Consider the following 23,975-nt stretch of genomic DNA (forward strand, 5'->3'; position numbering starts at 1 on the left):
AAACTCAGCCGTCTGCTCCTTGTTATCTAAAATATAACAGGACACTGGAGTAAATTCTACCATCTCACACTTTTTAATCAGTTTTGTGTGACGTTTATTCAGCTGTGTAATAACTATAACTTTAATCTCAGCCAAAATGATTTACTCAGGAACAAATAAAACACTGAGAAAAGCCAAAAAAATAAATTTTTAAAATTATCTAAGTGACTTATATCATGTTTAACCTGAGTAGCCAAAGACCGCGGGGATCTGAAAACGATGTGCCGGGGAGTTCAGTGTTCTCGCCGGCTCTTGTGAGCCTTGAAACCCCGGCTAGTTATCGAGCTGGTGGGTAACAAAAAGGAGCACTTTTGCCAATATGTGATGTCTTGATAAACAGAGCAGATATTTGAAGTGCACACAGCTACATTCTCAGCTGAAAATATCTTAAAAGTGTATTTTGTAACCCAGAAAGAGTAATAAGAGTAATATTAAAACTAAGTAGCTGCCGCCATTCTTGGAAACTGGAATTGGCTGGGCCGCGCTATGAATTTTGGGATAGGTTGGGCCACGAAGGATACACCCGACCCATCCTTCAAATCTGTTTTAAATGTTAAAAATATAGTTCAGTTTTAGAAGCTTTTATTCAAGTTGAGCAATTCAGATTCAATCCGAGCAATTCAAATTCAAATTTAACTTATTCAAATCCAGTTTCTGATGGCACAAAGTTCTGCCCATACATGCGTCTCTTTATGGATTCATTTGATTTATGAACATAAATCTGATCTTCCAGTTCTGTAGCTTGCTACACTATCTGAATTAAGTGTTGCACCATGTGGAGAAACTTACAAAAAAACTGTTGACTTCTTTATTTAATGTTAAACACAATGGAACAGGTAAATGACACACCATCAGTTTGAATGTTATTTATTCATTTAGTTCATTTGGCAGGGACAAACCTCTAACTATAAATGCATGAAATTAATAAAAATGTTTAAGATAAAGCAAAAACCCCCAAAACAAAAAAAGGAGAGAAATCAAGAAATACATTCATTACATTCAATTCATTTTATCTAGGGATTGAGAGTAACGAAGTTTCTATTCTCTGTATGTCCTGTACATGTGGCAGAATTGACAATAAAGTTGACTTTGACTTTGACTTTGACAAATTCACACAGTACTGATCAGATCATTTTTTTAATAATGTAGATTTTTAAACAAATACAGTAAAAGTATGTGTTGCTGCCCATAACAGTACTTTTTAATGTAACACTGCTGACTTAAAGTTGTGCTGTCAGCTACTAAAGATCACATATTTCACACTTTGTTCTCACTGATGTTGAAACAGGAAACATTCAGTTAAAGCTTTCTGTATATAAAACTTAAGAATATAAAAACAGCTGACTATATAGAACATATGCTTTATGCTATAAGAGAGTACTAACTCTATATGATATTATGATGTAATATTGTAACTGCACATAAAGCTGAGCATGTCTGATATTTGGGCAGCAGAGGAGCAAGAGTGGCTTCATAAAAAGCTTCTTCTTGGCTTTGCTGCTACAGCTCTCCTCACTGACCTGTAAGACAAGCACAAAGAGACAAAGTGATTTCCAACATGTAAAGATATTATGAGCTGAAGACATTTAATAATGTGAAGAATAAATCAGCCTGCATGGCAGCAGAATTACTGAGAGAGCTTCCTGATGTGACTTCAGAATAAACTGCTGCATCAGCTGCAGGACTTGATTTTCCTGTGAATGAAGAGAAGATCATTGAAAACAATAATATCATTAACCAGGAGGAAACTTGACGTCTCCACTAATGTAAAGAGTAAGATAGATTTTATAATCCAAGTAATGAATACTTGTGAATACCTAAGTATAAATTGCAAAATAAACAGATTTACATTGTAAGAGCAGATAAACATGATGAACAATATTCAGTGGAGATGATGGCAGACTTTGCTCACCTTTGTTTTTCTTGGCTTTTTCTTTTTTGGGCTGTTTGACCTCAGCATACATCAGACTGTCCTCTAAAAGAGACGTCAGAGCTCAGGACACATTTGTTCAGCACAGATATGATGACAAGAACATTACAGAGTAAAAACATGAGAGAAACTATTTAGTTTGGGGACATATAGATGGACAATACCATACTGTACAATAACAATATCATTCTGTATATGAAGCAGACAAACTTACACTAAACTCTGAACGGCCCTCGATGTGTATAAGATTCAACTCTGCTGATGTGTAGTGGTCGTATGTAGTAGCTAAGCTTGGTCAGTGAATAACTAAACTCCATGTTGACCTATAATTACCTGCAATATAATGATGTGATGACACGTTCAAGTACAAACACTGAATGAGACTGTTGTGACTGTACCTGCAGCTCCCGTCTTCACCTCAGAGTAAACAGCACTCTGCTCTGCTTTATGATGCTTCCCTGTTAAGATGATCGAATCCACAAAAGAAAAACATTTAATACATTTTTAAACGTTTCAAAAACTTTCCAGGCTTTTCTTCTACATTGTATATGTTTTGTGTACTCACACTTATTTCCAAAGTTTTCCAGTTCAATATTAGAGTAAATGACATCTGGGGGTTTATCTGCACCTGAAATGTTCATATTTTAGTTACACAATTGTAAACCAATGACATGGTGCCAGTTTCCTTAAATTAAAAGACTGTTTCATCTCTAGCTGCTCTGTGCTTTTCACATGATGTACTGCACCAGTGTTTCAGTGGCTCACACATGAAAACCAACATGACACATTTTTCAAAGATAAATGAAAAACACAGAAAAACCTTTTACAGGGTTTCATTAGTTGTGTTTAAATCAACAACAGGACTATCAGATATTTTCAGAGCATGAACCCATCATGGTGTTACTGTTTGTGTTGTTCTGATATGAAACAACAACATTTGTGGATTCTTTCAGTCGAGTTAAAGATACAATCAGGTTGTAAAATCCTGTTTGTTTCTGATCTTTTGTGCATGTAGTCAGTTGGTTATTTAGATGTTTGTGCAACTAGATTTTAATAAAAACTGAGCACAAACTGAATCTAAGACATGTGAAAGTTAATGGAGATCTGGAAAGACCAGATGTGGGGAAGACAAGTGTCCTAGGGTCAGCTGCAGGGACAGTAGGGAGACCTCCACCCGTTGCTCCACCACCACAAGATGTTCCACGATTAATGGAGCAAAACATCAATGAAGGGTGGCTCCCAGCTGATGACCCTTCACCTGCCATGATGTAACCGTTGGAGGTGCAACAGGTAACAATGTGTAGCAGGTGTCTTCCTGCCTGTGCTTCCTTCAAGGTCCCTGAATGGTTGACCCGGGTTTTGATGTTTTGGTTTGGTTTCATAGTTCTGTTCTATTATTATGATGTTATGTTTACATTATGGTTATCTGTCTATTTGGTTAATGAGAGGTTGTTTATCCCCTTGTGTTCTAACTCTGTTCTTTCTCTCTGGTCTCCATGTTTTGTTTACTGTCTGCATCAAGCTCGTGTGTCTTACTCCAGGTCTCAGTGTCAGTCATTTCCTGTTTTATTTTGGTCTCTGTTCTCATCTGTATCTTGTGTCTAGTTTTACATCCACCGAGTCATTCTGTTAACCTCTTTTCCATTAGTAACTACTCAGGTCAGGTCACCATGGTTTTCAGGGTTTTCCATCAGGTCATAGTTCCTGTTACCAGGTACTTTTTCAGTATTTACTCAGCCGGAGTTCAAGGCGATCCGAGGCGATCCCAAAATGTGACGTCAACAGCCTGCATCCCACTGATTGACTGCTCAGTGGCGTCACTCAATGACTTATGAGAGTATTTTGTTGATGAGAATCAAAACAGCCATTTTTGAAACCCAACAATGAGGAAAACAGCTACAAAAGCAACACCGTGGTCCCAGAGTGTGACGAAAATTCACAGACTGAGCAGCAGGTTTATCATCGCCTCAACATCCACCTTCATTGTAGTGTGTGTGACGCATACTAATTACGTCACAGGATGCTCAGCCATGTTGCTATTAGGACGACCACACACATTAGGTGGTACTTGACTGTAATAGAAAACCAGTCAATACGATTCGAATAGTTGTGAGTTGATCCAGGTAGGTACTAATGCAGTGGTGGGCAATTCCAGGCCCCGAGGGCTGGTCTCCTGCAGGTTTTAGATCTCACCTTGGGTCAACACACCTGAATCACATTATTAGTTCGTTACCACTGGAGAACTTCAGGACATGTTCAGGACCTAATTTAGCCATTTAAATCAGCTGTGTTGGTTCAAGGACACATCTAAAACCTGCAGGGACACCGGCCCTCGAAGCCTGGAGTTGTCCACCGATGTACTAATGGAAAAGGGGCATTAGTTATCACTGTGTTCCCACCTGTTTCCCATCATCTCATTATATTGTGTTTTATAGACTGTCTCAATCTTCCTTTACTGTCACATCCTTCATCAAAGTTTGTTTTAATAAGATTTGTAGAAATTTGTTTTCCTAGTTTTTTTTATTTGGATAATTTTCTAAGTTCTGTGATAAAGTTGTGTTTTAGTTTAGTAACCGTGACAGATACTCAATGAAATGTCAATACTACTACTACTAATACGATGACTATGACTACTACTAATAATAATAACAATATTAATAACAGAAAAGAGGCTCTTACACTTGGACTGTCTGCAACGATACAACAAGAGCAGGAGAATAATAATGAGAGAGACTCCACAAACCAGTCCAACCATCAACCACACAGGAGACGAAGAGCTGTCAGCTCCTGATACAGTTACTGTAACAACAAATAGCAATTAATTATTAATAAATTATAATTTTATAAAAAAAAATACTTTTATAAAATGGAGCCAAGTGACTTTAAGAATTAAATCAGACAATCTAATGTTCATTCTCAGTCATTGGTTTATAAAACTCCATCAAATGTTTTGATCCTGCTCACCTTTAACTGACATCCAGCTCTGTGCTGACTCTCTTCCTGAGTACTGACACTTGTAGAAACCTTCATCAGACTTTGACACTGCAGAGATCTTCAGCTCCCCTCGGGGATCATTTTGAATAAGTTTGTCATTGTGATAGAAAAACACATTGGAAAGTATTTTTTGTGTTCTCAAACTGCAGCTCAGACTAACAGAAGCTCCCTCAGTCACAGGATGAACAGGACTCACCAGGATAGGACCATCACCATCATCTGTGACACAATCACACACAATTGTTTCAGTCACATCAGCTGCTGCACACTTTGAGAAAAAGCTGACAAACAATAATAAGAATTTGTCCCAGCTTTGCTGTATGTGAAGTAATTTATGTGGGAATAAAAGACACAAACAGCAGATTTAAAGATACAAGATCAGAGCTTCATGATGAAAAACATTTGTACAATCTCAAATCCAAGTAGTAAATGTATAATAACATACTCTGTACAGTGATGTTGACTGCACTGCTGAACTCTCCTGATCCAGACTCACACCAGTACACTGCAGTATCTGACTTTGATGTGTTGATGTCACATGTGGATCCAGTCATTCTCCTACAGTCAGAGAGTCGGCCGTCCTCAGAGAACTTCCTCACTCTCCACTCAGGGAAGTTTCCCTCACAGGTCAGTGAGACAGAGTCAGAGGTGAAGTGTTGCACTCTGTCAGGACTCACTGTGAGAGACGCTGCTGAATGAACATCTGGAAACAACATGTAGTGAAGAGACAAAGCTCACAGATGTTAGGATTCAAAATATCACAGTGAAAATATACTTTTGCTTTAATGTTTAAAGGGCAGTGCTAAAAGACGCAATGTTCGTATAATTTTCACCTTTAATGCTAACCCCGCCCCCCAAAAAAACCATCAATTTACATTTTTTTGCTGTTGCATTACTTGAAAAAAGATAGAATCAAACTGACCTGCAGACCAGACAAACTTTGGTTGACTGTGATCAGTGTGATACTCTGGGTCTCCTCTTCCAGCTCTGCACACATATCCTGCTGTGTGTGTCTGTCCATGAATGATGTAGGAGTCCTGTGCAGTCCCACTGCCATCAGGTAGCAGCTCATAACTGGAGGATTTCTCTGATAGATCAGGAACAGCTTTATACCAGTAGAAGCTCCATCCTGCAGACGCATGTTCAACCTCACAGTTCAGAGTTACTGAGGCTCCAGGACTCAGCCATGATGGAGACACAGTGAGGACAGGACGGGGTTCATCTGTTCAACAAAGATTTTCTCTCAATCTTTCGTCTCTTAACTCTGAATTCAATGTCACTAAAATGTTGACTCACAAATATTTATGATGAACTTTAAGAGTGAGACTATCTAAACATGTCAAATATCTCAACATGTACTAATAAAAACACAATTTTACAAACTGTTTCTATTTCCAGGTTAAATGAACTATGACTCTACTTACTGTCAGAAACTGTCAGTGTGACTGAAACACTCCACTCTGTTGTTTCATGCTGTGAACTTTTCATTCTGCCCTTACAGCGATAGTTTCCACTGTTGGATGATGAAGCAGATCTAATCCTGTATTCATTTTGATTTGGAGCTTTTATCCTGCTGTTTGTTTCCCACTCATAATCCCACTCAGTGTCTCCTCCATGGATCTCACATCTGACAGTGATCGTCTCTCCTCTGTATATCTCAGACCAGTTTGGATACAGAGTCACAACAGGCCTGTTTGAGGCTGTTACTGTTCAAGAAAGTACAATAAAAACACATGAATGTCAAAAATGTTAATGCCTTTTGTTCTTCATCTTCCTCCTTAATCAGGAATTTATCTGACTTCATGTTAAACTGACCAGTTTTCCCAATCCTGACTGACTGGCTGTCCTCTGTGTAGTAAACTGGGTTTCCTCTTCCTCCTCTGCACCTGTAGAGTCCTTCCTGTGAGACACTGATTTGTCCATTTGAGTGGAAAACTGCATCTTGTGTGGTCAGGGCTTCAGAGGATTTCTCATCTCTGTACCAGTAGTATTTCCATCCAGATGATGATGATGGGTTCACAGAGCAGGTCAGGGTCACACTGCCCCCTACTGGAACAGCTGTGTTATCAGCTCTCAGTTTGGCCTTTGGTTTATCTGCAGTTCAGTTTAGAAAAAGAACAAAAGTCAATGACTGAATCAAACCAGTTGAAATAACTTGGTGGAAATATGGAAATAATAAATATCACATAACTTTAATGGTGAAGCTGCAACAAACTGTACAACTATCACACAAACACAACACTAATCTTTCATATTTAATTTGCTGCATTTCTAAGTTAAAAACACACATGAGGAACAATCAGTGGATTTAATGTTTCTTAGTGGATGTGGTGGAGCAGCTGAGACAGATTCAGCATTTGTTCTGCATTTTATCTTTCATGTATTAGAGCTGCACAGCAGAGAAGTTACTCTCATATGTTTTGTTCTCTTCACGGTGAATAAAAAGCTGCTGTTCAGGTTTTTGTTGTTGGAATAAAAACTAAACATTTTACTGACCAACATGAAAGACAGTTATAAAGCTGTAAGAAAGAAGAAGTGCTTTTTCTTATTTAGATACTCTGGATGAAAGATCTTACATGATACAGTCAGTGTGATGATATCACTCCACTCTGAGAAGAAATAGTCCCTTCTGCCCCGGCAGCTGTATCCTCCACTGTCAGACTCAGTAGCTCTGATGATTCTGTATTCATTGGATGTTGGAGGTGTGTTTAACTTGGCTGCTCTCCATTCATACGTCCACTGAGCTCCTTCACCTCCCTGAATCTCACATCTGACAGTGACTGTCTCACCGCTGTATGTCTGAGTCCAGGATGGCTGCAGGGTCACAGTGGGCTTACTGGGAACTGTTCACAGGAAAATATCCAGTTAGAGACAAATAGAAACATGAAGTCATTTTGAAGCCTGATTTTCTTTTTTCTGTTGTTCAGAGGAGAAAGATTTACTGCATCCTGGTGACATTTTGACTGTAAATGAAGTTGGATTTAAAAGTCAGTGTTTACATTTATTTACCGTGTGGTACACGTGTGTGGTGGCCCACTGGTGTATCTGACTCACACAGCCTGTTCTCCACACACTCCACATTTATAAAGTGATCTACAAATCCTAACATTACAGCTAACAGCTGCATTTTCCCTTTGAAGAACCACTTACAGCTACAGAGACAGGGAGTGAAGGTGGACAGTATATCCTTGTTTTTATGGCAACAAATTTACCTTGAAAGTGGTACAACTGTGTATAATATGATTCACAAGCAGAAAGTAAGATTTACAGATGTGTGCAGTGATTTGTGTGCAACTTTTCAGGTCTCCAGTTCACACAAACTATTGTACAAATGTGTCGACACAAACCTGAGTAACTGCTGATCATTGAGGCACAAATTTTAACGTCCGGATTGTTTTTCAGATTTCTTTCTTTAAAATTCATCGTCCATAATTCAGGATGATAATAAATATACTTAATAAAATACAAGATGTCTTAATAAGAAGAAGAGCTTTTTTACCTTTTAAGAACTTTTTAACAAAAACTTTAAAGAGGAGAAAAACAGCACAGGCCTGTGCAGGCCTACTTTAAATAAAGCATCATTCTGCAGGTCAGTTTGAGTTCAGAATAAGTAAATAAAATGTAGCTGTGGTCCAATAATTGTAAAATAAGAAGAATAATCATGAAAACTCTTTGTATATAATTATGTCTTCAGTCCATTTCAATGAGCGATCATCTTCTGTTGTTTTCATGCAGCCACGGGCAGCCCTGAGTATAAAATACATCAGCTCAGGGTCGAAAACATAAAGATATTTATTGCACAATAACAGCATATCTGGTGATAATACACAGCTCACAACAGCTTAAATACATGTGGACGAATCACCTGACACGCACAGATCACGTCTCGTGCCCACGTGGGGTTTTGAGTCTAATTTAACTGCCAGCTTCACACAGATCCACAAATGTGAGCTGCTTTCAAGCCACAAATCATTGCTTGTTGATCATATCGTGTGTGTTTGTAATACTTTCAACACAAATTTGTCTCCTTATGGAAAGCAGACTTTGTCATGTTGACATGAGTGTCAGAACGGCAGGTTTATCTCCAGATCCACGGCTCTGACCCACGGAGACCTCTGGCTGATGCTCAGTGTTCTGAGTTTGGCTCGTAGCTGCTAACTATCTTTCTGCTCTAGGTCAACTTATGGCAAAGTGCAGAGATGGAGAGAGGTGTGGGAAGGTCACAGCAGCACACTTTCTTCCTCTGGAGGCGGTGAACACAGTGAACAGCTGGATACTAACATGTGGCTCACAGCTGGGCCTGTCAGACTCTCTCTGGCTGCAGTAGCTGCTGCTATAAACACACTTTTCTTTTTCTCACTCTGTAAACTTCCTCCTGCAGATGTTGGGGATGTTGTGTGGGACTTTTATTTTTCATTTTTTCACCCAAAGCTTGCGGGAGCCACAGCTGAGGGGCGGAAGAGCCGCGGGTTACCGACCCTGATCTGACCTGATGTTAGCTGAGCTGTTGATGACCTCGGATGACAACATGTTCAGGATTAACCTTTATTTTTGTTTGTTTGTTTGTTTGTTTTTATGGCTCTGTGGCTTCATACACAGTCTTTCATATCCCCTTAAAGTCAGTTTAGGATGAAGAAGCATTTAGAAAGAGAGGCCAAAAATATTTAATAAAACACAATTTAAAGACTAACAGCAGCTAATGAGCGATAAATATGCAGGTTTTCTTTGGAGTTGATGCCACAATGTTTATTTTTACATTTGTATGAATGAGAAACTTAAATAACAGAAAGTTTAAAACTCACAAATCTCCACAACTGTGACGTCACTGCTGTCCTCTGTGTAGTAAACTGGATCTCCTCTCCCTCCTCTGCAGTGGTACAGACCTCCTTGTGAGACACTAATAACTCTGTTTGCTTCATTTCCTCTCATGAGCTGAGCTTTAGAAGAGACTGAATCACGTCTGAACCAGTCAAACTTCCAGCCAGCAGAGCCCTCCACAGAGCAGCTCAGTGTCACACTGCCCCCTGCTGGTATGACTGAACTTTGTGCTGTCAGTGTGGCTCTGGGTTTACTTGCTGTTGTAGTTAAAGGAAAGACAAACATCAGACCGTCAGTTGCTTCATGAAAAACTTTGTTACAATAAATAAATTTCTTACATTTCTTACAGCACTAATCACACTTAAAACATTCACAGAGTAATTAAAAAAAATTAGTTTCCCTGCATGTGACACATTAGACTGTTTAACAAACTAAAGATTTCACTGATTTATCATTCTCTTATCAAACTGTCATCTCTGTACATTCCTCTTTAAATTGCTGATATTTTAAGAGCCTCCATGGTGTCTCTCCTTTCTGTTTGCACAGTGAGAAAAACTGTTGTCCTGAGCTGCCTGCAGACAGCTGGATCATTGTTGGAGTTTTCCTGTTAAGACAGATGTAAACATGAAAACATTAAATGTCAGCATGAATCATGGTCCAACTCACATGAAACTGTCAGTCTGAAGGCATCACTCCATCCTGTTAAGAGATAGTCACTGCTACCCCGACATCTGTAGTCTCCACTGTGGGACACTGAAACTCTGCTGATCCTGTATTCACTGGATGTTGGAGGGCTGTTTGTGTGTCTGTTTCCAAGTCTGTACCCTGGTTAAATGACAACATTCGTCTTAAATGACAACATTCGTCTTATAAAACGTAATTGTCGTAAAGCCGAGCGGTTATGGAGGAAAACTCACTTAAATGTTCATCTCCTCTATTTAAAGGATCTTTTAGCCTCCTTTAACAATGCTATTAGAGTTGCGAGGGCTGCTTACTTTTCTCAGTTGGTTGCAAGGAGCAGAGGTAATCCTAAAGTTTTATTTGATACTATTACTAATATTATTACTCCTGCTCCACCTGCTGCTATTATTTCTTCTGTTGAAGATTGTGAAACTTTTCTTGCTTTCTTTTTAGAAAAAATTAGCAACATAAGGAAAAACCTGTCTTTTTCAGCGTCTGCGCTGCCTGTTCCCACGCCAGCTCGGCCTGTTGTTTTAGAAGGTTTTTCACCTGTTTCACTACCAGAGCTGGGAAAAATAGTTAGTGCAACAAAATTATCCTCTTGCTCTCTTGATTTTTTACCTGCATCATTATTTAAAAATGTCTTTTACTCTACTGGTCCCTGTATTCTTACTATAATTAATACCTCCTTGGCCTCGGGCATAGTCCCTGCCTATTTTAAAACTGCTGTTATACATCCCTTGTTAAAAAAGCCTATGCTGGACCCATCTCTCACTAGCAATTATAGACCGATCTCAAAAATTCCGTTAATTGCTAAGATTCTAGAGAAGATCGTGGCTAAGCAGCTTACAGCAGTTTTAGATAAATATAGTATTTTCGACAAATTTCAATCTGGCTTTCGTAAAGTTCATTCCACTGAAACAGCCCTTCTTAGAGTTTCTAATGACATTTTGTTACAAAGCGATGCAGGTAAATGTTCTGTTCTCTTAATGTTGGATCTTACGTCGGCCTTTGATACTGTTGACCACTATATTTTACTTAACAGGCTGAAACACTGGGTTGGTGTCTCTGGGACTGCATTGAAATGGTTCTCCTCGTATCTCTCTGAACGATATTCTTCTGTGGCAGTTTCTAAGTATAGATCATCTTCTGCGTCCCTGTCTTTTGGTGTGCCACAAGGCTCTGTGCTAGGGCCATTACTGTTTTTAGTTTATTTACTCCCTCTTCAGCACATTTTGAGCCCTTTTGAGGATATTTGTTACCATTGTTATGCGGACGATATCCAACTCTATATATCTTTTAAACCGGAAGAGGCTTCTAAGCTGCGGCTTTTAAATGTGTGCTTGGAAACCATTAAAGGCTGGATGGCTGAAAACTTCCTCCAACTAAATGAAAGTAAAACCGAAGTCCTCTTATGTGCCCCAGATAGACATATACCCAGTATAATAAATGCTCTTGGTCCTCTTTCAACGTTTGTAAAACCATCTGTCAGGAACTTAGGGATTATCCTTGATCCTGCTCTTACGTTAGATAGTCATGTTAAATCTCTTGTTCGGTCTTGCTTTTATCATTTAAGAAATATTTCTAAATTGAGCTCTATTATATCCTATACCGAACTGGAGATTGTTATTCATGCTTTTATCTCTTCACGACTGGACTATTGCAATTCCCTGTTTACTTGTCTAAACAAAGGTTCTTTGGAGCGTCTGCAGATCGTTCAGAATGCTGCAGCAAGACTTTTGATGAAAGCTTCTAAATTTTCACATATAACACCGTTGCTCATGCAGTTACATTGGCTTCCTGTTGAATTTAGAGTCCAGTTTAAGATTTTGGTTTTAACTTTCAAGGCTCTTCAACAACAAGCACCACCATATATCATTGAACTTTTACAGCCCTATGCCCCTAGTAGGTCTCTGAGGTCGAGTAGTCAGGGCCTACTTGTCATTCAGTATACGAGACTGAAAACTAGGGGTGATAGAGCTTTTGCTACTGTGGCCGCCAGACTGTGGAATTCCCTTCCTCAGGACTTACGATCCGCTGATTCATTGATTACTTTTAAAAAACAGCTAAAAACACATCTTTTTAAAACTGCCTTTTGCTAACTTTGTTTGTATTTTGTCTTTTTAATCTGTTATATCTTGTAAAGCACTTTGTGATCTCTATCTAGAAATGTGCTATATAAATAAAATTTTACTTACTTACTTGTGTTGGGTGCTGTCCATTCATATTTCCACACCTTTCCTTCACCTCCCTGAATCTCACATCTGAGAGTGATTGTCTCACCAGTGAATATCTGAGACCAGCTGTGCTTCAGTTTCACAGCAGCCCAATTCTTCCCTAACAAACAAATAAACACAAATATTAAACTGAAAAAAATCATAAATCAATTGTTACTTCAGGTTAATCATGATGTTTCGTTTTATTTCACAACACAATTTAACCCTCACCTTGTTTCTCAATTGTAACTGCAGCACTGTCCTCTGTGGAGAAAACTGGATCTCCTCTCCCTCCTCTGCAGTAATAGATGCCTCCTTCTGAAATACTGATTGTGTGCTCTGATGTTCCAGCTCCTATTTTCTGAGCTCCAGAAAACTCTGAATCACGTCTGAACCAGTCAAACTTCCAGCCAGCAGAGCCCTCCACAGAGCAGCTCAGTGTCACACTGCCCCCTGCTGGTATGACTGAACTTTGTGCTGTCAGTGTGGCTCTGGGTTTACTTGCTGTTGAAGATACAGGAAAACATACATCATATTATCATTTACTTTGGGGAAAATAACAATAACAAAATGAATTAATTAATAAGAAAATAAATATTCAAACTTCAAATACCAGTTCAGTTTTGAATGAACACCAATGAGTAGTAGACAGATGTAAACATGAAAACATTAAATGTCAGCATGAATCATGGTCCAACTCACATGAAACTGTCAGTCTGAAGGCATCACTCCATCCTGTTAAGAGATAGTCACTGCTACCCCGACATCTGTAGTCTCCACTGTGGGACACTGAAACTCTGCTGATCCTGTATTCACTGGATGTTGGAGGGCTGTTTGTGTTGGGTGCTGTCCATTCATATTTCCACACCTTTCCTTCACCTCCCTGAATCTCACATCTGAGAGTGATTGTCTCACCAGTGAATATCTGAGACCAGCTGTGCTGCAGTTTCACAGCAGCCAAAACTGTTCAACAAACAAATAAACACAAATATTAAATTGAAAAAATCATAAATCAATTGTTACTTCAGTTTAATCATGATGTTTCGTTTTATTTCACAACAAAATTTAACCCTCACCTTCTTTCTGAATTGTAACTGCAGCACTGTCCTCTGTGGAGAAAACTGGATCTCCTCTCCCTCCTCTGCAGTAATAGATGCCTCCTTCTGAAATACTGATAGTGTGCTCTGATGTTCCAGCTCCTATTTTCTGAGCTCCAGAAAACTGTGAATCATGTCTGAGCCAGTCAAACTTCCAGCCAGCAGAGCCCTCCACAGAGCAGCTCAGTGTCACACTGCCCCCTGCTGGTATGACTGAACTTTGTGCTGTCAGTGTGGCTCTGGGTTTACTTGCTGTTGTAGTTACAGGAAAGACAAACATCAGACTGTCAGTTGCTTCAGGAAAAACTTTGTTATATAACAAATAAAGATTTCAACATAAAAACTCAATAGTAATTTTAAAAAAATCCAATTTATTTTTATTAATTTTCAATTTATGTATTTTTTTAATTCAGTAAGTGCTTAATAGGTCACAACCCTGGATGATGGGTTAAGAAGATGGATGGAGTTCAATAATAGATCTCAGGTTTCTCAGGTAGGTCGGTCCCTGATCTCAGTGTGATCATCACACTTGATGCAAACAGCACCAACAGCACAAGAAAAAAAAGTGTCTTCACAGCAAATTTGATGAGAGTCAACACCTGGCAGCAGCACACATGAGGACAGCACAGGTATCTCAGCTAACTGTTAGCCAGCTAGAGAGCCAGGAGCTAACGCTGGATGTATATAACATGATGAAAACTTTATCAGAGTGAATCAAGAATCAGGTGAGACTGTTTTTATGCTCAGCCACCAAACTGTACTCCTAAATGCAGAGACAGGTGAACTATACACTGTTAGCTGATCTGAGGCCAGTTGATTGTGGTCGCTCTTATTATCAGATTTTTTGTTAATCTGTTTTTTATATAAATGTTTGTTTTAAGGATCATGATCACATAAATATATATGCATAAAGTTGCATAACCAGTGCACAGTCAGCAGCATTTATCAGTCATAATTTACACAGATGTTTTTCATACTGTATGCTATCCCCGACCCCAACCAGGGCTGTGATGTGATAACAGAACTCTTCTCTGGGACAGTGGCGCGGCTGCCCCTCTGTTGGTCTTCCATGGTCTCTTGTGTTCTGGGGGCCTCTGGATGTCTGGAGTTTTGATCTCCTCCATACCCGCTTCACACCCTGGAGGACGGGGCTGTGGCCCCCCCACACTCCCTAGCAGATCATTACATGAAGAAACCTTTGGAATGCAAGCATGCTGATCCACACAGGTATGCACACAGGTATGCACACAGGTATGCACACATGGGTATTCACAGACGCGGACTAAAGCTTTCTTGGCTGCTGCCTCAAAGCACACTGTGCGCTGTCTATCTTGCGTGCTGCACAATATCGTTTATTACTTAGTAAATACTGATATCTATGACTAGCTAGTTTATTGTGATGGTGCTTTGTTTTCTCTATTATTATGTTGCTCTTTATTGTTTGCTGTCTCCTCTGTTTGTTTTTGTTTGTTTGTTTGTTTTTTTTTTTCTCCATACAGGTGACCCAGGAGTTTTTTTTTTTTTTTCTGTCTCTCTTCCCCCCCCTTCTCACCGTCTCTTCTCCCCTTTGGTTTTCTTTCTTTCTCTCCCCCTCTCTCTCTCATTCATTCCCCCTGTCCTATTTATTAAAAAAAAAAAAAAAAAAAAAAAATGACCAAAGATGAACTGAAGCTCTGCCATCACGTAATGTCGCATACTGCTGTTTCTGATGTCATTTAAAAAAAAAAAAAGAAAAAAAAAAAAAAAAAAAAAGATGCATAACCAGTGCACAGTCAGCAGCATTTATCAGTCATCATAATTTACACAGATGTTATTCATACTGTATGCTATCCCCGACCCCAACCAGGGCTGTGATGTGATAACAGAACTCTTCTCTGTTGATGATCAGCCTTTTCTTTTTTCAGCATCTGTATTTTCCATCGTCAGACAGCAGCTCTGCTCATTCTGTGTTTATTGATCATGTTTGATCAACTTAAAATAATTTTTTAAAACAAATAAATAAAGTAATTGTGTCATAATTCAGAGCTGCAGTGGTGAAAACCACACACATGCACATATGGAAGAAACTGAGTTCATCACATCTGAGTTTAATATTTATGTTACAAAGTTTTTTTTCACTCTGGTGATTATTGTGTTTTTTTTATCACCACATTTAAAACTGTTTCTCACTGATTTTGCTACTAAGATAAAACAGATAAAACAGAGAACAATATTACCAAATGAAATGTGTCCAACTTACATGATACAGTCAGTGTGATGATGTCACCGCACAATGTAAAAGTGCAGCATCTGTATTCTCCACTGTGAGACTCTATAGCTCTGCTGATTCTGTATTCAGATGTTGACGGTGGTTCTAACTTGGCTGATGACATTATAAACATCGAATGGCTTCCACCACTTTCCTGAATCTCACATCTGACAGTGACTGTCTCACTGCTGTATATCTGAGTCAAGGGTGGCTCGAGGATCACGGTGGGCTTACTGAGAACTGTTCACATAGAAACATCAAGTTAGAGATTGATGGAAGCATAAAGCCATTTTGAAGATGTCCTGATTTTTATTGCTGCTGTTAAGAGTCAAAAGATTTACTGCATCCTGGTGACATTTGGACTTGAAAATAATAAGATGTGTTTTCATCAAACAAATTAAACCATATAAATATTCTGAATAAAACAACAGAGTGACTGCACAGATCTGTGAGGCTGAGATCAACACATAAACACACAAAGTCAGAGTTTGTAATTTGTCCGTGTGAGCTGTCCACTTTTAAATTGAAACAGGAAGTTTTATTTTATTAATGTTGAGCTGTTATTTTTGCATTTTCATCTTTACATTTATGACTACAGTTTTCATGAGCTCTTGAGGACTTTTTAAACATACTCATTTATTAATATTATGAGGATTCAGTTGCTGAACAGTGTCTCAGCTAATCGAGACACTTGCCTGTAGTTTAAACATGATAATCCCCTGTAGTTGCCTTTTATGTCTTATCCTTGAACACTTCACAGCTGAAACACATGTTTGAATATTTTCTGTATCAGGGAAAGGAGCACATATAACACGAGAAGTGGCTGCAGATATTCAAATGTAAAACTCTTGAAACAAGTAAAGTCATCCTCAAATACACAAATGTGTCTACGCATGAACTGAAGATAGCATCAAGAAGATTTACTGAGATTACATCATTCAGTGAACTGTACACATTTACAGCTGTTATAAACGCTGGTTTCTAAATCAATCTCCTCGTCTGTTTGGAGAATCTTTTTCTTCTGAATTTATAAACTCAGCAGTTTCTTGAATGATGATTGCATCACTTTATTCTATGACTGACCCTGTTGTGTTCCTGTGCAGGTGTACACATGCCTGTGTATCCTTGGAAAGAGCAGTGGCCACCACATCAACACATGTCATACCATGAGCTCTATGAACTCTTCCAATCTGGCTTCAGAACACGACACAGCACTGAGACTGTTCTTATCCTCATCCTCCTGGACCTCTCTGCAGCCCTCACACCATCCTTCCTTCCTGCGTAATCAATCATCGTCTTCTCACTGGTACCGTGCTCTCTTGCTTTCAGTCAAACCTCTCCAACAGAGCACAGTTTGTCTTTGTCACCATGGGAGACTTCAGCTCCACCTCTGCTCCAGTTAACCACTGTGTGCCCCAAGGTTCTGTGCTTACTTACAAATCCCTCAATGCCCTGGCACCTTAGTATCTCTGACCTGCTGCAACTACACAGTCTTGGGGTCCGTTCTTCGTACCTCGCTAAGTAAGTTAGCTGGATTTGATTGTTGACGATTTCGCGTGATCTTGGATTGTTCGGTTCTCCGAAGCTCATCCGGGACTTGCTGTCATAGCAACAGATCCGTGAGCGTAAACCTGCTCGGGAGCAGGTTTACTTTATGTAAACAAGATTAGATCGCGGCCACGCAGGTATGTCCGCTTCATTTATACGAAAGCAACAGCGATATTTTACCACTGTTTTACCATAAATAAATAACATCAATGTAACTAAAGATAATGCAGCACTTGATCCTTTTATTGATTCCATACAGATACATACAGGTCATTTCCTAAAAAAAGGGAAATTTACTATTAATCAATCTATTTCATGTATTTGATTATTTCAGATGTAATTCATATTTCAGAGTAGTAATTGTAAATTACTTCATGTAATCAAGATGAGAGACCACGGCTATAAAAGCAAAGGTGGATTTGGGAAGCCTGTCGCAGCCATGTCCTGTCCGTTTACGCGACCAACCCATTGCGGAAGGTGCAAGATTGATAAGGAGAGTCCTCAGAATTCAGCGTATATTGCGGGATAGACAGGATCCTTTAGCTCAGCCCGACAGTGTGCTCATTGAGAGATATCGATTTTCCCGTGAGGGTATTATTTACTTAACCAACTTGTTGACGAGGGGGTGCAGGACCACCACCTGTCTTTTTTTGTGATAAATATTACCAATCTGTAGAATATTCTTATATTTCACTTTTACTTGTTCCCATGTTCTAGTGGGTCCTGTTGTGGCTCTAATGTGAAAGAGGACATAATGTAATATAATATAATATGATATAATGTAATATAATATAATAAATTTACCCTACCGCCTACTGGTGTTGGCCAGAGGGGCCGATGGCGCAATATGGCAGCCTGGCTTCTGTCAGTCTGTCCCAGGGCAGCTGTGGCTACAACCGTAGCTGCTTCCACCAGTGTGTCAATGTGAGAGTGAATGAATAGTGGCATTGTAAAGCGCTTTGGGTGCCTTGAAAAGCGCTATATAAATCCACTCCATTATTATTGTTATTATTAAATTACTTACGAGTTTAATTTGTCAGCAACTTTCTGCCAGCCCTCTCTCCTTGCTTTTGCAGCCTTTGCAGTGTTCCCTTGCGTTCTGATTAAACTCTGAAACTCCTGAAATCCCTCACTCAAGGGTTCTTGCTCTGCTGCCGAAAAATACCGAGCGCGCTCCTTTTGACATTTTCGCCGACCAATCAGAGGGTTGCCGATCAATGTTTCTACTATCGATGCGTAGCCCCTGTTAAGCCACCCAGTGATCTCACATTACTTCATCCAGCTGTACTAATCGTCAACAGCAGGTGTGTTCGGGGAACCGGATTAGCGAGCTCAAAGTTAGCGCGATGATTTGGTCTTGGATGTAGTAAGCGAAGTACGAAGAACGGACCCCTTGATGCTATGGTCCTAAGCCAAGAGTCTGCTTTCTGTCCTTCACATAAACCTCAATGCCTTTGGGACAGAGTCTTCAGTGCAGCGCCCCCCACCTTTGGGAACTCTCTTCCATATGAGATCTGTAATTCCCTGTAACTGGAATCCTTAAAAAACTTCTCGAAACTCACCTCTTCAGCAAAATCCTAAACCTCTAACTTTTTAGTATCGTTATCGTTATTGTTATTGTTGTTGTTGTTATTGTTGTTGTTGTTGTTGTTGTTGTTGTTGTTGTTGTTGTTGTTGATGATGATGTTGTTATTGATTCAAAATCGCAACCAGGAAAATTGTGATTACAGTATCTGACTTACTTCATTGTTAATATACTGATTTTGTGCCTTAAATAAAACGATGCACAAACAGAGAGACAGGATGTGATTTCAAATGGTGAATGAAATATGAAATATCGGAGCAAAATTATACATATTTTATAAATGTGAAGAAAAGAATAAGAAACATTTCTCACCTTCAGCATTAATGTAGAAGAGAGTATCGAGCACTAAAGTAAAGATTAAACATCATCAGGATCAAACTGACAGAAAATCAAAGTCAAAATGAACAAAAGTATTTTTAAAGATTCATTTTCACATGACGCAGTTACTGCTCATCAAAATATTTCTGTGCACATTTAGTATTTGTATTAATTTAGTAACAAGTTTGAAACATAAAAAAATATTATAACATTTTTAGTACCCTATAAAATTGTATATATTTGTAAAACAATATGAATATATGAACTTGTACACAACAGTGAGTCAAGTGCAACAAGCAGCGATGTATCCAACATGATACTCCAGACTAAACTGAACCAAGGAACCAGCCAACATTTGTCTGTAACTATCATAAACATCACAAATATGCTTTGTTCAAACTCTCACATAAACACTTCAAACCAGTGATACACTCTAATTCTCACACATGAGAAACACTTTCATTAATCAGTGCCATTCAAACAATGTCACAAATGTACTTACACAATAACCCCGTCATGCAGAGCAAAGAGTGCCCCATCCTCACATCCAGCCCTGCTGCACTCTGATCCTCAGCTGATCTCAAACACTTTGACTTTACATCAATAATAAAAAGAGAAGCTGCATTTAATACAGATAAGACCAGAGTGTTTCTTCTGACTGTGGCCTCTCTGTGCTTCCTTTCCTTTTATACAAACCTCAAACAGCTCCTGTAGCTTTGACCACAGCAGTTGTGTGACGTGTTCACATTTCCTGTCCACTGCAAACATGCAGGCTTGCTTCTTGTGTTTGCTTCTTACCTTCTGTTGTTTCAGGTCAGGTGACATATTTACCAGCTCATAATTATGTTTTATTCTCAGAGGCTGTCAGTCACCTACCTTCTTTCCTCAGTTGACCATAATATGTCACATGATAGGGTGAGGCAAGCTCTCACCCTGATCTCACCCAAAATCTCCAGTGGTAATCTCTGAATAAGTAATAAAAAATGTAAATTCTGAGTTCCCAGATGTCGGATGTTTTTTCATTGAATGCCCCCTCAGCTCGGATTTTCCACTCGTCTGAGCAGACAAACATACAGTGAGTTAGTCCAAAAACGTTTAGGTCCATAATGACGCACATCTTTTTTCACACCTGACACACATGATTAAAAATGGGTGTATAACCCTCTTAAGGGACAATCTCCCACTAAGATTAAACACTCGGGACTCTCCACCCTTTGCTTTTAGAAGTGAAGAAGCCTCTTAGATGAGAGGTGAGACGTCTTCAAGAAACTTAAGGAAGTTTAGTGACTTTCTTTCCAAACTCCTTAGACAACCATGACCTGGATGACTGAGAACCTACACAGATATTAAACAATAAGACAAATGGGTGGCACAGAGGTACAGTGGTTCGTACTGTTACCTCACAGAAAGAAGTTTGTGGGTTTGAATCCACCAGCTGGGCTTTTTGTGTGGAGATTGCATGTTCTCCCTCCACCTGTCTGGGTTCTCTCCAGCTACTCTGGCTACTCTGTTAGTCTCCTCTATATGAGCCTACAGTGTACCTCAGTTTTCACTCGATCAAAACACATGGCAATGGCCATTGTCAATATACAGTCTGTAGTATCAATCACAGGTAAAGCACACAAACACAGCCTCCATCCTTCATTCTCAAAAAGTTGATTCTGATCATCTGGATGTAGTTTTCAGTGAGAAAAACTTTTCTCACTCATCCAAGTGACTCCTTCAGTCTCAGCTGACTGCAGGTTTCCCAACATTATAAACAGTGCTGTTTATAATGCTTCACATAAAAGTACTGACCCTTGTATGTGAAGTAGGTGGAATGAAGACACGGTACCAAGAGCAAACACACTTGGTCGGTGCTGAGAGTGGTCCTGTTGCTGAGGTTGGGGTTATCCAGTAATCTCTTACAAACTACCTCCACTGCTCCAGTGACTGGAACACAAGTCCATTGTGTTATCTACCTTCATAATAACATCTCGTACCCTCTCAACAAAATCCAAGGTGTTCTGGATGTGGTGTTTAGACTGCCTATCAACGGGTTGAGGATTAAAGCCAGCTATAACTTTGAGATGTTATAGGTGACCAATTGGATCATACAGACAATTGGTCTTAAAGGCTCAGCATTCATTAAAACATACAGACTTGGTGTGGCTTCCCCTGGGTATAGACTGTGGAATGAGGTCAGGTCAATAGCTTTGTGCTCTTGTAACTGCTTCAGACAATCGATCAGCCCCTTTGCTTAACCACAACCTGGGTCTCGTTTCAGGGCCTCATAAGTATTTTGTCACTGACTAGTGCCAAACTCCATCCTTCATTCTGTCAAACACTTTCTTACAAAGGTTATGATTAAGGTTTGTTGCAGTATCATCTACACACACTCACAAACATGTTGATATCCAAGTGTTTTATATTGTTTAACAGCATGTGTGTTTCTCCATCCCTCCACTTTTCTGTGGGAAAGGAAAAATACATTAAGACTTAACGTCCTGTTTTTCGCTTATTTGTAGCTTATACCTTGAAGTAAGTGGAGTGTTTCAGTACATATCAATATTTTAAGAGTTTATAATGCTTCAAGATATGACGTCTAATAAAGCCTAAAAACTTGGGGACTCTGTGATACTGCAGATTCCAGCAGGATAGGGCTGTTATATATAACGATATGTATCGGATGACGATATAAAAACGTCTATCGTTTCCTATTACGCAATATTTTTTTCATCGTTTTAATGGCCACTATAGTGGCTTTATTCATTTCTTAAAGTTCTCTCTTTCTCTTATATTTAATATACGGACAGACAAGCGCCTGTTTTTAAGTGTTGTCGTTACCAAAAATGATGTTAAAACCATTGCGTGGCTCCGCTCTCCGCCAGTTTGTTTTCCACGTGAACCTTTCACAATAAAGCTCAAGACTTTTCAAAATAAATTGATTCACGTAGAAAAAGTATGCAGAGAGTTTACGGATGAGAAGCAAAAAAGATCCGTCAGGTGCTAAAAAATAAACATTGGCCGTTACAATTTATGTCTAAAAATGTATAGTTTCATGCATCGGTTAAAACACTCATTCCAGGTAAAGGACGCCCAGCTGGAAACACTTCATGCAAGTTGAGTTGCCTGAGATTCATAGAATTTACAGAAAATGTTAGATTTTTGGGATTTATATCGTCGTCAGGATGATAAATGTCTAATATCAGGATATGAGATTTTGGTCAAATAGCACAGCCCCACAGCAGACAGTTTGGAGTCAAACACTGACGTCATCATCACAGGTGTAGGAACCATTTCTGTAACAGCAGCCAAACAGACACATTAGTATCAGTAGGTTTAGATGATTTACTGGCTCCTCTGCTGGTTACAAAGCAGTGATTATACTTTGGAGTTTTGTGTTATACTGTGAGGAACTGACATGTTTGGAAGTTGCAGTAAGAAGAAAACATGTCTGTATATGATTTTGTTCACAGAGCGAGTGATGGATGATTTTATTTATTTCAGAGATAAATGAGCATTTACAGCACGTCCATGCAGAGACTCTTAAAGACATGAGCGTGAGAAACAAGCTTTTCACCGTTTCTCTTGATGCCCACATGCTTTATTTATCCTTTAGTCCAGCATGTGTCATCACCACAATAAAGCTACTTTTAACCTGTTTTCACACATTGTCATACCTGCACATTTCCACTGTGCTGTGTTGAAAGATGAACGTTAGACTTCAGGCTGAAACCACAGGCTGCATTTCCTCTTTTCTTGGAGGCCCAGACAGAAATTTTGTGGTGTCTGATTTTCAGCAGATAAAAATAAACCAAAAACAGTCTTTTCCACACATGCAGTCATCACAGTCTGTCCGGAGGGGGGTGGGGGATATTAAAGGGTGACCTGAACCACTAGACATGTCATATGTAGCCATTTGTCAATTACTATTATTCTGAAACATCATCACTCCCCTCTTTCTTCTGTGTGTGTGTGTGTATGAAGATTTGTAAAGTTGTGCCTTTAATCTTCATAATATCAAAACCCCTTAAACAACAGCAAAGTGCACCATGGTGAGACTCAGAATCGAAACATTACAGCAAAGCTGAATACACTAGTGTATATAACACCCAGCAGTGTGGTAAACTGTGCTGAGAGAGTATCTGCATCTCATAAGTCCAAGAAGCCAAGAACACCAGCCTGCTGTGTGAGAAACATGGATGAAAGTCAGAACACCTCTGGCGTCTTGCCCACAGTCTTGTGGGTTCATGTGGCTAGTGGGTTCTCTCTGTGGCTGACTGGCAGTTAACCCAGTGAGTGAGATTCTCCTGCTGCTCCGACCATATCGCTTTGCTGTACTGAAGGACAGTGCTGCAGCCATGTAGCTCTGCTCATCTCACATGTGGCCTTCTCAGGACTATGGGGGTTGTGGCTTGCAGTGCCGTGCAGGGAAGGCGGTTGCACCTACACGGCATCCACAATCACGCCCCGCTGACTGAAGTATTGTACTGGGCCCTGTGATTGGGGTTGTTGTTGA

At 39.5% G+C, this 23,975-nt stretch overlaps 1 protein-coding gene across 1 annotated transcript; it reads right to left on the minus strand.

Annotated features, from left to right (window-relative positions):
* Window positions 1-1,608: 1,608 nt before the first annotated feature.
* On the minus strand, window positions 1,609-20,299 carry LOC146579888 (Fc receptor-like protein 5). The gene is made up of 15 exons (XM_085268020.1): window positions 20,273-20,299; window positions 13,755-13,884; window positions 13,381-13,641; window positions 9,766-10,038; window positions 7,542-7,806; window positions 6,779-7,062; window positions 6,388-6,663; window positions 5,886-6,185; window positions 5,409-5,666; window positions 4,934-5,182; window positions 4,649-4,768; window positions 2,535-2,597; window positions 2,368-2,427; window positions 1,952-2,014; window positions 1,609-1,733 (listed from the first exon to the last, which is right to left on the minus strand). The coding sequence occupies exons 1-15, from the start codon at window positions 20,297-20,299 to the stop codon at window positions 1,609-1,611; spliced, it is 2,754 nt and encodes a 917-aa protein (XP_085124146.1).
* Window positions 20,300-23,975: the final 3,676 nt, after the last annotated feature.

This window comes from Mchenga conophoros, linkage group LG3 (assembly GCF_057382185.1).
Source record: "Mchenga conophoros isolate Kocher_MC1m ecotype Shallow Benthic linkage group LG3, M_conophoros_male_GT1.1, whole genome shotgun sequence".
Taxonomy (NCBI): Eukaryota; Metazoa; Chordata; class Actinopteri; order Cichliformes; family Cichlidae; genus Mchenga; species Mchenga conophoros.

Excerpts from the sequence above, each read along its gene's own strand:
- LOC146579888 (XM_085268020.1), bottom strand. The coding sequence starts at position 20,299 with ATGTCACCTGACCTGAAACAACAGAAG. Across the intron at positions 10,039-13,380 it reads CTTCAGACTGACAGTTTCAT|CAAGTAAACCCAGAGCCACA; the intron begins GTGAGTTGGACC and ends TAACTACAACAG. Across the intron at positions 5,183-5,408 it reads AGTCAACATCACTGTACAGA|ATGATGGTGATGGTCCTATC; the intron begins GTATGTTATTAT and ends ATTGTGTCACAG.